Here is a 12,967-nt window from a genome sequence, read left to right as displayed (position 1 = left end):
GTAGAGCAGTTCTTTCTACTTTGATTAACCGTACGAAAACTATTTCAGACCTGAGGAGTCTCCTTGAGGAAATAAGACGATTACACATGACTTTCCTACGGAATGGCTACAAGGTGAAAGAAATCAATCGGGCCCTTAAAAGGGCTGACAGAAAAACCTGAAAACCTGATGAGGAGGAACCTGTCACTACCACCGGTCTTCCCTATCTTTCCATGTTTTCTGGAAGGATAGCCAGGATCTGGAAGAAATACTGGATTAACACCATCCACAAATCGTACGGAAGCTCAAGTTACTGCTTATGCGGGTCAAAGATGACCTGAGACTCAGGTCATCTGCTGTTTACAGGATTCCCTGTGAATGCAGAGCAGTGTATATCGCCCAGACAGGACGCATGGTGGAAACCCGCAACAAGGAGCACAGCAGGTGTAGCTGTTTGGATTACTCGGAGAAATCGGCGGAAGCAGAACATAGCACTGCATTCGCAATAACCACAGCATTGATTTTGATGGTACAAAACTACTGTGCCATGCCATTGCCTTTTGGGACCACCTGGTAAAGGAAGCATTTGAAATAAAACTAGAGGAAAAGAATTTTAGCAAAGATGAAGGTCTCACTCTAAGAACTGGAATTTGATTGTAAACAAGGTGGGAGAGCAGAAACCTAATTGGATAAGGACTAACCAATCAGGAGGGACAGACTATGGAGGTATAAATATCACCGGTCTAGACATACCCAGGCATCATCCCTGAAGAAGATGGCAGAGTCTGTCATTGAAATGTCAGTTATAATCGATACTTATATCTGGCTGGAAGCCCAAGAAGAGTTTATTTGTAAAAATGAAACACTTAGACGAGCCATGCATTCTAAAATGACATCCAAATATGAGTGAATTTAAAAAAATCTACTTTAATGGAAGAACATTAGCTTAAAGTAACAATTATTTTGAGCATATCTCATTCCAAAATCTCAAAATATTCTTGTGATAAGATTTCCCATAAACCATTGACAACTATGAGATTAGGAATGTATAATAGATAATATTTTTAATTTTATGGAAACTATTTGATGGCAGATCAACAATTTAGGTCTCCAGCATTGTATCAGCTATCAACTTAGTCTATATTCTCAGCATATGAGGGCACTCTCAACTTACAGTGAAAGCTCTAGAACAGGAGTTCCCAACCTGGGGTCCATGGAACCCTCAGTTAATGGTAGGGGTCCATGGCATTAAAAAGGCTGGGAACCCCTGCTCAAACAGATTTACTTAACATCTATATAAATATTCAGTGCTTAACACTAAATATTATAGATTTGTTACATAACAATTGATCATAGTCTCCAACAAATCAAAGGAAAAATCTAAGCATAACAAGATTAGTTGTGGTTTTGACCTACCATTAACATTGAGACAGTCTTTTCGGAGAAATTCCAAAGCACATGGATGATCATGTTCTACTGATTGTGATACATCAATTATATAAATACCCCCATTATGGTACCTGTATGATGAAATTAGGGAAAAAAACGAAGCTTGAACAACACACACACACCCACTCAGTGACCAATAGTATACTTGCTCGTTAATGCAAATATCTAATCAGACAATCATGTGATCGCAATTCAATGCGGAAAAGCATGCATAATCAAATGGTTCAAGTTGTTGTTCAGACCAAACCTCGAATGGGAAAGACATGTGGCCTAAGTGACTTTGACCGTGGAATGATTGTTGGTGCCAGAAGGGGAAGTTTCAGCATTGCAGAAACTGCTGATCCTCTGGGATTTTCACATACAACAGTTTCTAAAGTTTACAGAGAATGGTGAGAAAACCAAAAAACATCCAGCAAGTGGCAACTTTGTGGGTGCAGATACTTTGTTAATAGAAAGAAGGTCAAAGGAGACTGGCCAGACTGACCGCAAGGTTGCAGTAAACCAAACAACCACAAATTACAATAGTGGTGTGGAGAAGAGCATCTCTGAATGCACAACACATCATGAACCTTAAGGTGGATGGGCTACAGCAGCAAAAGACCACACTGGGTTCCACTCATGTGGCTACTTTATTAAGTACAATCATGTACCTAAGGGGAGAGGGAGTGGGCGTGTGAGCATGCATGCATGCGTTTGTAATATATATTTATCGCTATTTATTTTTAAATTTGCATATCTGTTTATAAAATTACATCTCCTAAGTGTTTGATTAATAATGTAGGATATATTAATCATTCCTGTCAGATTTGCATGCAGATCCAGTTTCCTTATTGTTAAAGGCCAGTGAGCCTGACATAAATTAATGGAAAGTATTCTAAGGTACTGGATACATAAGTATTTGGATAAATAGGGCCTGGTTAAGGATAGTTTGCATGTGAAGTTGTATCTATCCAATCTTAGAGGTTTCAGGGACTTTAGGCAAGGCTGAAGATAAAGTCTCACAGAACAGGCAGATCCGCAAGGTTCAGTTGCTTGGCATTCAGGATGAGGTAGTAAACTGGATTCAACATTGCTTTGTGGGAGAAGCCAGAGAGTGGTAGTAGATGGTTGCCTCTCTTCCTGGAGGCATGGAACTAGTGGTGTGCCGCAGGAACTGGTGCTGAGTCCGTTGCTGTTTGTCACCTATGTCTTCTACTTAGATGATAATGTGATAAACTGTATTAGCAAATTTGCAGATAACACCAGGATTGGGGACAACAGAATCAGAATCAGGTTTATTATCACCGGCATGTGACATGAAATTTGTTAACTTAGCAGCAGCAGTTCAATGCAATACATAATCTAGCAGAAAGAGAGAAAAAAAAATAAAATAAAACATAATATTAAATAAACAAGTAAATTAATTATGTGTATTGAACAGATTATTAAAATGTGCAAAAACAGAAATACTGTGTATTAAAAGAAGTGAGGTAGTGTCCAAAGCTTCAAAGTCCATTCGGGAATCGGATGGCAGAGGGGGAGAAGCTGTTCCTGAATCACTGAGTGTGTGCCTTCAGGCTTCTGTATCTCCTACTTGATGGTAACAGTGAGAAAAGGGCATGTCCTGAGTGCTGGAGGTTTTTAATAATGGACAACAAAGGCTACCAAAGCTTGCAGCGGGATCTGGACCACCTACAAAATGGGAGATATAATTTAATGCCGACAAGTATGAGGCGTTGCACTTTGGGAAGACAAGTCAGGGTGGAACCTACATAGTGAACAGTGGGGCATTAAAAACAGTGGTAGAATAGAGGGATCTGGGAATGCAGATCTACAATTCCTGGAAAATGGCATCATAGGTAGACAGGGTCAAAGAGAAAGCTTCTGGCAAACTGGCTTTCATAAATTGAAGTCCCAAGTATAGAAGTTGAGATGCTGTTATACATATACAAGACATTGGTGAAGTCAAATATGGTGCAATTCTGGTCACCAAGGAATCAACAAGATTGAAAGAATATAGAGAAAATTTACAAGGATGTTGCAGGACTTGAGGACCCGAGTTATAGGGAGATTGAATAGGTTGGACTATTTTCTGGAGTGTAGGAGAATGAAGGGGAGATTTGTTAGAGGTACACAAAATTACGAGGGATAAATGAAAACACACTTTTCCATTAAGGTTGGATGAGTTAGGGATAAAAGATGAAACACTTACAGAGAATCTGAGTAAGAACTTCTTCACTCAAAGGGTGGTGAGAGTGTGAAATGAGGTGCCAGTGGAACTGTTAAGTTTGGGTTCTACTGCAAGATTTAAGAGATGTTTGGATAAGGACATGGATGGTGGTGGAATGACGGGCTGTGATCCAGTTCTAAGCCAATAGAACTTGGCAGAGTAAGTTTGGCAAGGACTACATATGCCAAAAGGCCTACTTCTGTGCTGTAGTGCTCTATGATTCAATGACACTAATTGTAAACTGTGAGGGTGCTATGTGGAAACTTCAGTGGATAGGAACAGATTAAGATGATGGGTGAAAGCATGGAACATGAGATACAATTAGAAAAATGTGTTATCTCTGCCTTGCTAGAGACAATAGACAAAGTTTTGTTTTTAAAGTTCAAAGTACATTTATTATCAAGAGAGAGAAAAGAAATTGCCTTTAAACTCACGGGAGAGCATAGGCCATCAACTTTTTGCTGTTGATGTTTCTGTAGCAGGCAATTTCTTTTCCATGAGGTCGAGTTGCTAGCTCGACGCTCAACCCAGCACGAAAGGAAAGCGTGCACGGGAGCCGGCTGGATTCGAACTTGGGACCTTCTGCCCCAAAGTCCAGCGTTGATGCCACTATGCCACCAACTGGCGAGTTATTATCAAAGTATCTATAAATTATACAACCTTGAGATTTGTCTGTTTACAGGCAGCAACAAAGCAAGAAATCCAAAATAACTCATTTAAAAAAAAGATCAACAAACACCCAATGCGCAGAGAAAAAAAAAACACATCATATAAACAATAAAAGCAAGCAGCAGCGTTTAGAACGGAAGTGAGTCCATGGACACGAAGCCTGGAGCAGCAGGAGCAGGCCACCGCCTCAGTTCATCACACAGTGGAACAAACCACTGCGAAGCTCCCAGCCTGGAGCAGTCTCACAGTCTTAGCACCGCACAAAGTGGAGCAAACGTCGTGGAGCAGTGAGCAGAAAATGTTGAGAGACCGCAAAGTGTTGATGTTCAAAGAGACCTACGTACCCTTTGTAGCTAAATCACTATTTGAACATGTAGGTTCAATAAGCAATCAGAAAAGCTGTCTTTATTGCAATACATCTGGCCACAATAACTTAAATCCAAGGTGATGTCTGGGATACTGAGTACAGGCCCAACCTCTCTTCCCAAGGAAGAATATACTTGAGGGTTCACCAGATTGGTTCAACGGATGGTGTGTTTGTAATGAGGCAATGCTTCCTTCAAATGCATGGTTGATAAAAGGCTTGACAGGTTAGATGAGTGAAGTTTCTTCTTGCTGGTGTATCTAGAACTACAATACAGGTCTGCCATGCAAGGCAGACAAGACACATTTCTTCACCCAGAGGGGAGGAATTTTCCACCTGCAATTGAGTGTTTTAAATATTCAGGGAATCAGGGAGAGAGAGCGAGTGCAATAGTCGTGTTGAGATAAATGATCAGTCCCAATGTCAATGATGGAGGAAGTCCAAGGGGTCAAGTGGCTGATCTCTGTTTCTATTTCTTAATGCTGTCTCTTGTAGAACAACACAGAGCAGTTGAGCTAAACAGCATGTCAGTGTAATGTCAAATTTATGTGATTATGTTTCATCCTTGTCCAGCTCATATACTGTTACACACAAAACTACACACCACGGAAAACACAAGGTAGGAATTGAATTTACAAAGTTGATAATTCAATGTCAATTTCTATACCCTCAGATATATCCATGCCCACCATTCTCATTTCATACGATCGGCTGTTTCCAGGCTCTCCATTTCTTGTCTTCACACAACTTAATACTAATGACCGTGTGCAATCACAAGAGTCACATCTATCTGCCCTCCTCCAAGATCTTTTTTTCAAATCCCAATTCAACATTTTTGTCAAACATCCTAATATTACAGCATCTCTTTACTTGGCTATGTCAACCTTTTGAGTGGTGCCTGGCTACGCTTTCCAACAAAGAAATTGCTTAAGCACAAAAATGCTTTCAGTTACTGTTGAGAAATATTTTAAAATATACAATGTCGAAGTTTATAGTTAATGTGTAATATTTACAACATTACAAGTTGATGTTGGTCATTTCAAGATAAGTGAATTATGTGACAGAAATTTGCATTTTAAGTATGAGCAACTGAAGCTGAGGCTGTGGGCCTACTTTGGGCTTTGTGTCTATGGAGTTACTTTTGTTCTGAATGCTGTTGCTTGCTTTTACTGTTTGCTCAACGTGTGTTTTTTGTTCTCTCTCTGCGCATTCAGTGTTTGTTGGTCTTTTTTAAATGGGTTCTTTTGGGTTTCTTGTTTTATGGCTGCCTGTAAACAGACAAATCTCAAGGTTATACATACTTTGATAATAAATGTATTCTGAACAAAGCAACTTCTTGTAGATCGTGGCTCTGGTTGTGAAGAACAGATAAAAAGTCCAATGATTAATAGGTGCATTGAAAGGAACTTACAACAGGTTAAATTCACTGAGATCAGCATGAACCAACCGAGCATCCTTATACATTCTTCGCATATATTGAATCAGAAGAAGATAAAGCTCCCTTGCCTTGGATTCAGACAAATGAGCATTCTTCAACAGTGGTGCTGGCCTAGAAGATAGAAAGGATGGTGAGTAAGTACAATTTCTCAATTCCTTTACATTGAAACTGATGAGACAGGTTTTTTTAAAACAATAAAAATGGAGCTGCAAAAATAAACATGTGATAATTTCATTATGAACACAAGAAACTTTGAAGTTTTAAAGCAAGACTCTAATCCAAATAAAGCCATTCGCACATTGGCAGCTTTGCTACTATTTTAACTATACCTGCTGTATACCACTGTTTCTCTGAAAGCCAGTTTCTTATATTATTTAATGAAACAAAATAAAACAGTGGGCTGTAATCATGCAAGAGGTCATTCGTTGGTGAGGTAGCACAAGATTTAGAAAGAGCTCAGGGACTTTCAGAACTTTTCAGTGGGCTGAAATCATAACAAATCAGGGAACTGTGACGGGGTCCTGAATTACCCCAAAAAACTGCTTTTGAAAAGAGAGAGAGAGAGAGAGAGAGAGAGGTGCCCAACACAAGCACCTTGTCAAAAATAGAGTTATTTAACACCGACATCTTGTTTTTAAGAGAGAGAGAGGGGGAGAGGGAGGGAGAGAGGGGGGGGAGAGGGAGAGGGGGGAGGGGGGGGAGAGGGGGAGAGGGGGGTGGGGGGGGAGAGAGAGGTGCAAAGACTGCTCACAGTATGTTTACAGTTCTACAAGGTCGCTGCCTGCTTAGAAATTCTTACAGACAGAGAAGGGAAGAGCTGTTTGAGTGGCAGTTGGTATTCAGCACGGGCAGATAAATAGAAGGTCAGATGATAGACCTCAGACACATGGTTTTGGACACTGAATGAGCTTTGTTGTGCCCACAGAAAAAGTGGGTTTTGGAGGATCAATCAGTGGCTCTTGCAGTGAGAACAGGGTGTGACTGGTGGGGAGTTATCTGTGTGTCCAACCCTTGCCTGGGTTGATAGCTCCACCACAGAAGAATGGTCCCCTTCGTTGTGGTCACAGTCGGAGACTTCTAAAGGATTTTGGAGGACAACGGGAGGATCGACAGCGTCAGCTCACCTGAAGACTCAAATCTCTCCCTCTCTCTCTCTCTCATCACTACTCAACTCAATACCACGAACTGAACTGAACTTTACTCATCATTGTAAGATTGTATCTTTTTACCTCCAGACTTGAAGAAGCTTGATTTTCATATATTTCCACACTTACTGATATACTTACTTATATATAATCATCGTTAATCTGTTTGACGTATCTGCATTTATATTACTGTATTGCATAGTTACTACTAAATACCATTAGTTAATAGCAATACTGGACTCCAAGGTGTTTTCTATTTCTGCTGGTTCTTTAACTTGTCACAGGGTACGTGACAGAACAAAAAAAAAGAGGTGTAAGCAGAGTGGCCACTATTGGTGTGTATAGTGTTGGAGTGGACAGGATTTGGCTCAGCAGGTTTAGGCAAGAATAGATGCAGACTAAAATTTAAGTCTGAGGAGTTAAAACAATTCACCCTGCAGTTTGAATGAATGGGAGAAGTTAAAGTCAGATGTATCATTACTACAGTGGAATAAAGACAGTCACAGAGGCACGAAAGAGAAGCTGACCAGTTGATGGGAGGGGGCCGCTAGCACGATAATACAGAGCAGCAACTGGTGGACTTTCTAAGAGTAACTTGGAAGATGCAGGATCAGCTCATCTCAAGAAGCACAGGATAGATACACCCCAAAGATGAAGTATGCTTAGGGAGGATGATACAACCGTGGCTGATGAAGGAAGTAAAAGACAGCATAAAAGCAAAAGAGAGAGCATATAATATAGCAAAAATTAGTGGAAAGTTAGAAGATCAGGAAGCCATAAAAACCAACAGAAAGCAACTTCAAAAATGATAAAGAGAGAAAGAATGAAATATGAAGGTAAGCTTGACAATAATATAAAAGATACTAAAAGAGTGGATATCGGATCGCTGAAAAATGATGCTGGAGAGATAGTAATGGGGCAAAGAAATGGCAGACAAAATGAATAACTATTTTGCATCAGTCTTCACTGTGAAAGTCACTACCAGTTTGTCAGAAATTTGAGAGTTCAGAGGGAAGAAGTGAGTGAAGTTGCTATAACTAAGGAGAAGGTGCTTTGGAGGCTGAAAAGTTTGAAGGTACATAAGTCACTTGGACCAGATGGTCTACACCCAGGATCTGAAAGAGATAGTTGAAGAAATTGTGGCGGCATTAGCAATGAGCTTTCAAAAATCACTAGATTCTGGAATGATTCCGAAGAACTGGGAAAGTACAAATGTCACTCCACTCTTTAAGAAGGGAGAGATAGAAGAAAAGTTAGCCTTACTTATAGCACAGTTAGCCTGATTTCAGTGGTTGGGAAGATGTAGCTAGTGACTCAAGATAGCCCAAGGCCTTTCCATAATCTACAAGGCACAAGTCCAGAGTACGATGAGATGTATTGCACACATCCAGATGAGTGCATCAGCTGCATCCTCATCACCAAGGAAGACAAGGGCATAGGTCCATGGGAAATGGACAACTTACCACATTGTCAGGTAGATCCCAGTGTTGTAATGGCACTGAAACAGCTTGGTTAAGGGATACAGCTAGTTTCTGAGCAGATCTTCAATTCTACAAATGGGTCTTGTCTGGTCCTGTAAAATTTATACTTTACCCTTAGCACTCCTCACATACAAAACCCATCAGAATAACCCAGTTTATTTACGGAACACAACAACAAGGCTCTCTTTTAAACATTTTATCGATTTTCAATATTAATAGCTTTAATTCCACAGAAAAAAAACTCACATGTCATCTTTACCAATAAAGCCCATAACAAGCACATGACTCCTGAGCATGATTGGCTCCGGGCAAGGTATTTCTGCTGTCTGCAACCTATAACAAAAAATGAACAGTATTACATTTTACTTTTGTTAAATGGAACATTTACAACTCGAATGTGCTGAATACATTCAGCATACGTATTGAAATACTCTCTGCTAATTTAAAACAGGTCATCAGCTTTTGTCTGAATTAATAATATATAACATGATCACATTTAAGTGTTAGCATCTATTGCTTATGTACCAACAATGTAAATGGCAGATTTGATATCAATCTCTATGATGTCTAAGAGAATACCAATGTTGTGTCAAATAATTAGGGTTTTGTCCCCAAGGTTTTGAATTACTTCATGGGCCACATCACAATGACTGGAACAATTGTTATTGTAATATGCTCCCAGATTTTTGAGCCCTGAAACATGTGACCCGACCTAAAACAATTCTTTGACTTAAAACATTACGTCAGTTTCTCTTTCCAGAAATTGTACTGACATGTTGAATACTTCCAGCACGCCCAGTTTTTATTTTAGATTTCCAACTTTTGTAGTTTCTTTTTTCTTTATTGATTTTCAACTGGAAGAATTATTTGGCATGATTGAACCTACTATCTTTAAAAAAGAGAGGCCACATCATTAAATTCAAAAAACATCTTATGACTTCTTCCAAATATGATACAAGAAGTCCAGAATGATCTCCAGAAAGCCATCTCATAGGTGAAGTGGCAATTCTGGACCAAATCTGAATCAACGAAGGATGCTCGACAGTTGCAGCAGGGCTTGAATGCCATTACCTCTTACAAAATGAAACCAAGCAACATAGCTGATGAGAGGGCCTCACTTCCCGAAGAGCTCAATATATATAGCTCCATCTATGATAATATATGCACTTTGAACTTTCAATGTGTGGTGTTGCTCCTCCAACCTGAGTTTGCCGTAATTGTGACAACAGAGGATCAGTATGCTTGCTTTGACCATTGAGGAATCTTCACAAACTCCTGCAGTCCCCGATGACCCTGTGATTTCAGTCTCTGAAGCCGACGAGAAAGCATTCTTCATGAGGATGAACCCACAGAAAGCATCCGGCCCAGATGGGGTACCTGGCTGAGTACTAAAGACCTATGCCGACCAACTGGCTGAAGTGTTCACTGTTATCTTTAACCTCTCACTTCAGCACCCTGCAGCACCCAGCTGCTTCAAACAGGCTTCAATTACACCAGCACCAAGGAAGAACATGGTGACCTGCCTCAATGACTACTCTCCAGTAGCACTTACATCCACTATGATGAAGTGCTTTGAGAGGTTTATGATGAAACATTATCAACTCTTGCCTGAGAAGTGACTTGGATCCACTCCAATTTGCCCAGCAGCACAACAGGTCCACAGCATGTGCCATTTCATTGGCTCTCCACTCAACCCTGTCACATCTGGACAGCGAAGATGCACTTAACAGGATGCTCTTATTGACTACAGCTCAGCATTTAATACTATCATCCACTCAAAACTAATCAATAAGCTTCAAGACCTTAGCCACAGTACCTCCCTGTGCAATTGGATCCTCGATTTCCTCACTTGCAGACATCAGTCAGCTCAGATTAGCAACATCTCTTCCACAATCTCCCATCAGCACAAGTGTACCACAAGGTTATGTGCTTAGGCCTCTGCTCTACTCGCTTTATACATATGACTGCAAGGCTAAGCACAGCTCCAATGCCATATTTAAGTTCACTGACGATACCACTGCTATTGGCCGAATCAGTATACAGGAATGAAACTGAAAATCTGGCTGAATGGTGCCACAACAACAACCTCTCACTCAATGTCAGCAAGACCAAGGAGCTGATTATTGACATTGATTAGCTTGGAGGGGATGATAGTATTGAATGCCAAATTGTAGTTGATAGAGAGCATCCTGATGTATGCATCAGCAAATTTGCAGATGACACCAAGACTGGGGGAGTAGTGGACAGTGAGAAAGGCTACCAAAGCTTGCAGAGATATCCGGACCAGCTGCAAAAAGGCAGATAGAATTTAACAATAAGTATGAGGTGTTGCACTTTGGGAGGACAAACCAGGGTAGGACTTAGACAGTGAATGGCAGGGCACTGAGGAGTGCAGTAGACAAAAGAGTTCTGGGAATACAGATCCGTAATTCCTCGAAAGTGGTGTCATAGGTAGACAGGATCATAAAGAGAGTTTTATGGCAAATTGGCCTGCATAAATAAAAGTACAGGTGTCCCCTGCTTTTCAGGTGTTCGCTTCACAAAACCTCACTGTTATGAAAAAAAAGCAGCGTGCGATAAAAAATTCAGCACGCGAAAAAACTCAGTGGCGATAAAAGGCAGCACGCGCCCCGAGCAGCCACTCTCCCCCGGATTCGGAACTGCATTGCTTTAACACGTGCCTGTGAGCAGCCGTTTGCAAGATGGGTTCTATGGTGTCGGAAAAGCCTAAAAGAGCTTGTAAGGGTGTTACACTTAGCTTAAAACTAGACATAATTAAGCGTTTCGATCGTGGTGAACAAAGTAAGGACAAAGTGAGTTTGGCTTTGGAAGCTGACAAAGATGATGTTGAAGAGGTTTTGGCATCCCATGACCAAGAACTGATAGATGAAGAGCTGATGCAATTGGAAGAGGAAAGGATAACAATCGAAACCAAATGCAGTAGTAACAATCGAAACTGAATGCAGTAGCAAAAGTGAAGCAACTACGTGAGATTTTCACTGCAATGATAAGGTACGACTTTAATTTTGAAAGGGTTCATAGGTTTAGGGGATATTTACAAGATGGTTTGAGTCCTTACAAAGAACTGTGTGATAGAAAAATGCGCAAGGCTCAGCAGTCAAGCAAGCCTTCCACATCAGCCACAGCAGACAACGAACCTCAACCTTTGACATCGAGGCGGGCAGTCATAGGAGAAGATGAGCTGCCTGCTCTAATGGAAACAGACGACGAGATGACACCCCAGTGTCCCACCACCCCAACACCCAGGCCACGGACAGATACTGTACCGATTCGCGAAGAATGCAGCAGTAGCCGGGAGGCACACAGCACATCTTTAAGAAAAAAGCCAAAATAAACACGCTAATTAATTAGGTGCCACCCCACACGTAAATGTTGGCCCAGATCAAAGGCGATGCAATCGGCAATTGCCTCTAATCTTTGCCGACAATTACGTGCCGGGCAGCACCTAATTAATTAGCATGTTTATTTCGGCTTTTTTCTTAAAGATGGGCTGGATGTGTCCCGGCTACCGCTGGAGCCCTGCATGCTTCGCGGCAATGTATGGGGTCGGCGGCCTGGAGGCTGGGGGCCACTGCACCACTCAACCTGCGACGACTCAGTCTAACACACCATCATCAGTGTGCTCTGCGCTGTCTTCCCAATTCCAGTAAGTGATACTACACTGTGCATACATTATTTCTACTTTATGTCGGCTGTGTATTTTTACGTGTTATTTGGTATGATTTGGGAGCTTCATAGCTTAAAGGTTACTGGAGAGCGCTTGCGCCCTGTTTTTGCCAACAGCGCTTGCGTGAGATTTTCTGCTGACGGCGCTTGCGTGAGATTTTCGCTTCGGTGAACAGTGCAGTAATGATCATGGAAAGGTATTTCTACTTTATATAGGCTGTGTATTTATCATATCATTCCTGCTTTTACTATATGTTACTGTTATTTTAGGTTTTATGTGTTATTTGGCATGATTTGGTAGGTTATTTTTGGGTCTGCGAACACTCACAAAATTTTCCCATATAAATAAATGGTAATTGCTTCTTCGCTTTACGACATTTCGGCTTACGAACCGTTTCATAGGAACGCTCTACCTTTGGATGGCGGGGGAAACCTGTATTGAGTAAAGGAATTAGGATGTTGTCTTGAAGTTGTACAAGACATTGGTGACATCTAATCTGGAGTATTGTGTGCAGTTCTGTTCACCCACCTACAGGAAAGATATCA

At 41.0% G+C, this 12,967-nt stretch overlaps 1 protein-coding gene across 1 annotated transcript in view; it reads right to left on the bottom strand.

Annotated features, from left to right (window-relative positions):
• The window catches only part of riok1 (RIO kinase 1 (yeast)), a 51,285-nt gene that overhangs the window by 14,724 nt on the left and 23,594 nt on the right, over positions 1-12,967 (bottom strand). The window contains exons 9-11 of the mRNA XM_063036582.1: positions 8,981-9,067; positions 6,082-6,219; positions 1,396-1,499 (exon numbers count right to left, since the gene is read on the bottom strand). Of these exons, the coding sequence (XP_062892652.1) occupies positions 1,396-1,499; positions 6,082-6,219; positions 8,981-9,067 (329 nt within the window). The remainder of the gene's footprint in view (positions 1-1,395; positions 1,500-6,081; positions 6,220-8,980; positions 9,068-12,967) is intronic.

The sequence above is a fragment of the Mobula hypostoma genome, chromosome 1 (assembly GCF_963921235.1).
Source record: "Mobula hypostoma chromosome 1, sMobHyp1.1, whole genome shotgun sequence".
Lineage (NCBI taxonomy): Eukaryota > Metazoa > Chordata > Chondrichthyes > Myliobatiformes > Myliobatidae > Mobula > Mobula hypostoma.
The sequence above is the reverse complement of the archived record's forward strand: the minus strand, read 5'-3'. Positions and strand labels throughout refer to the sequence as shown.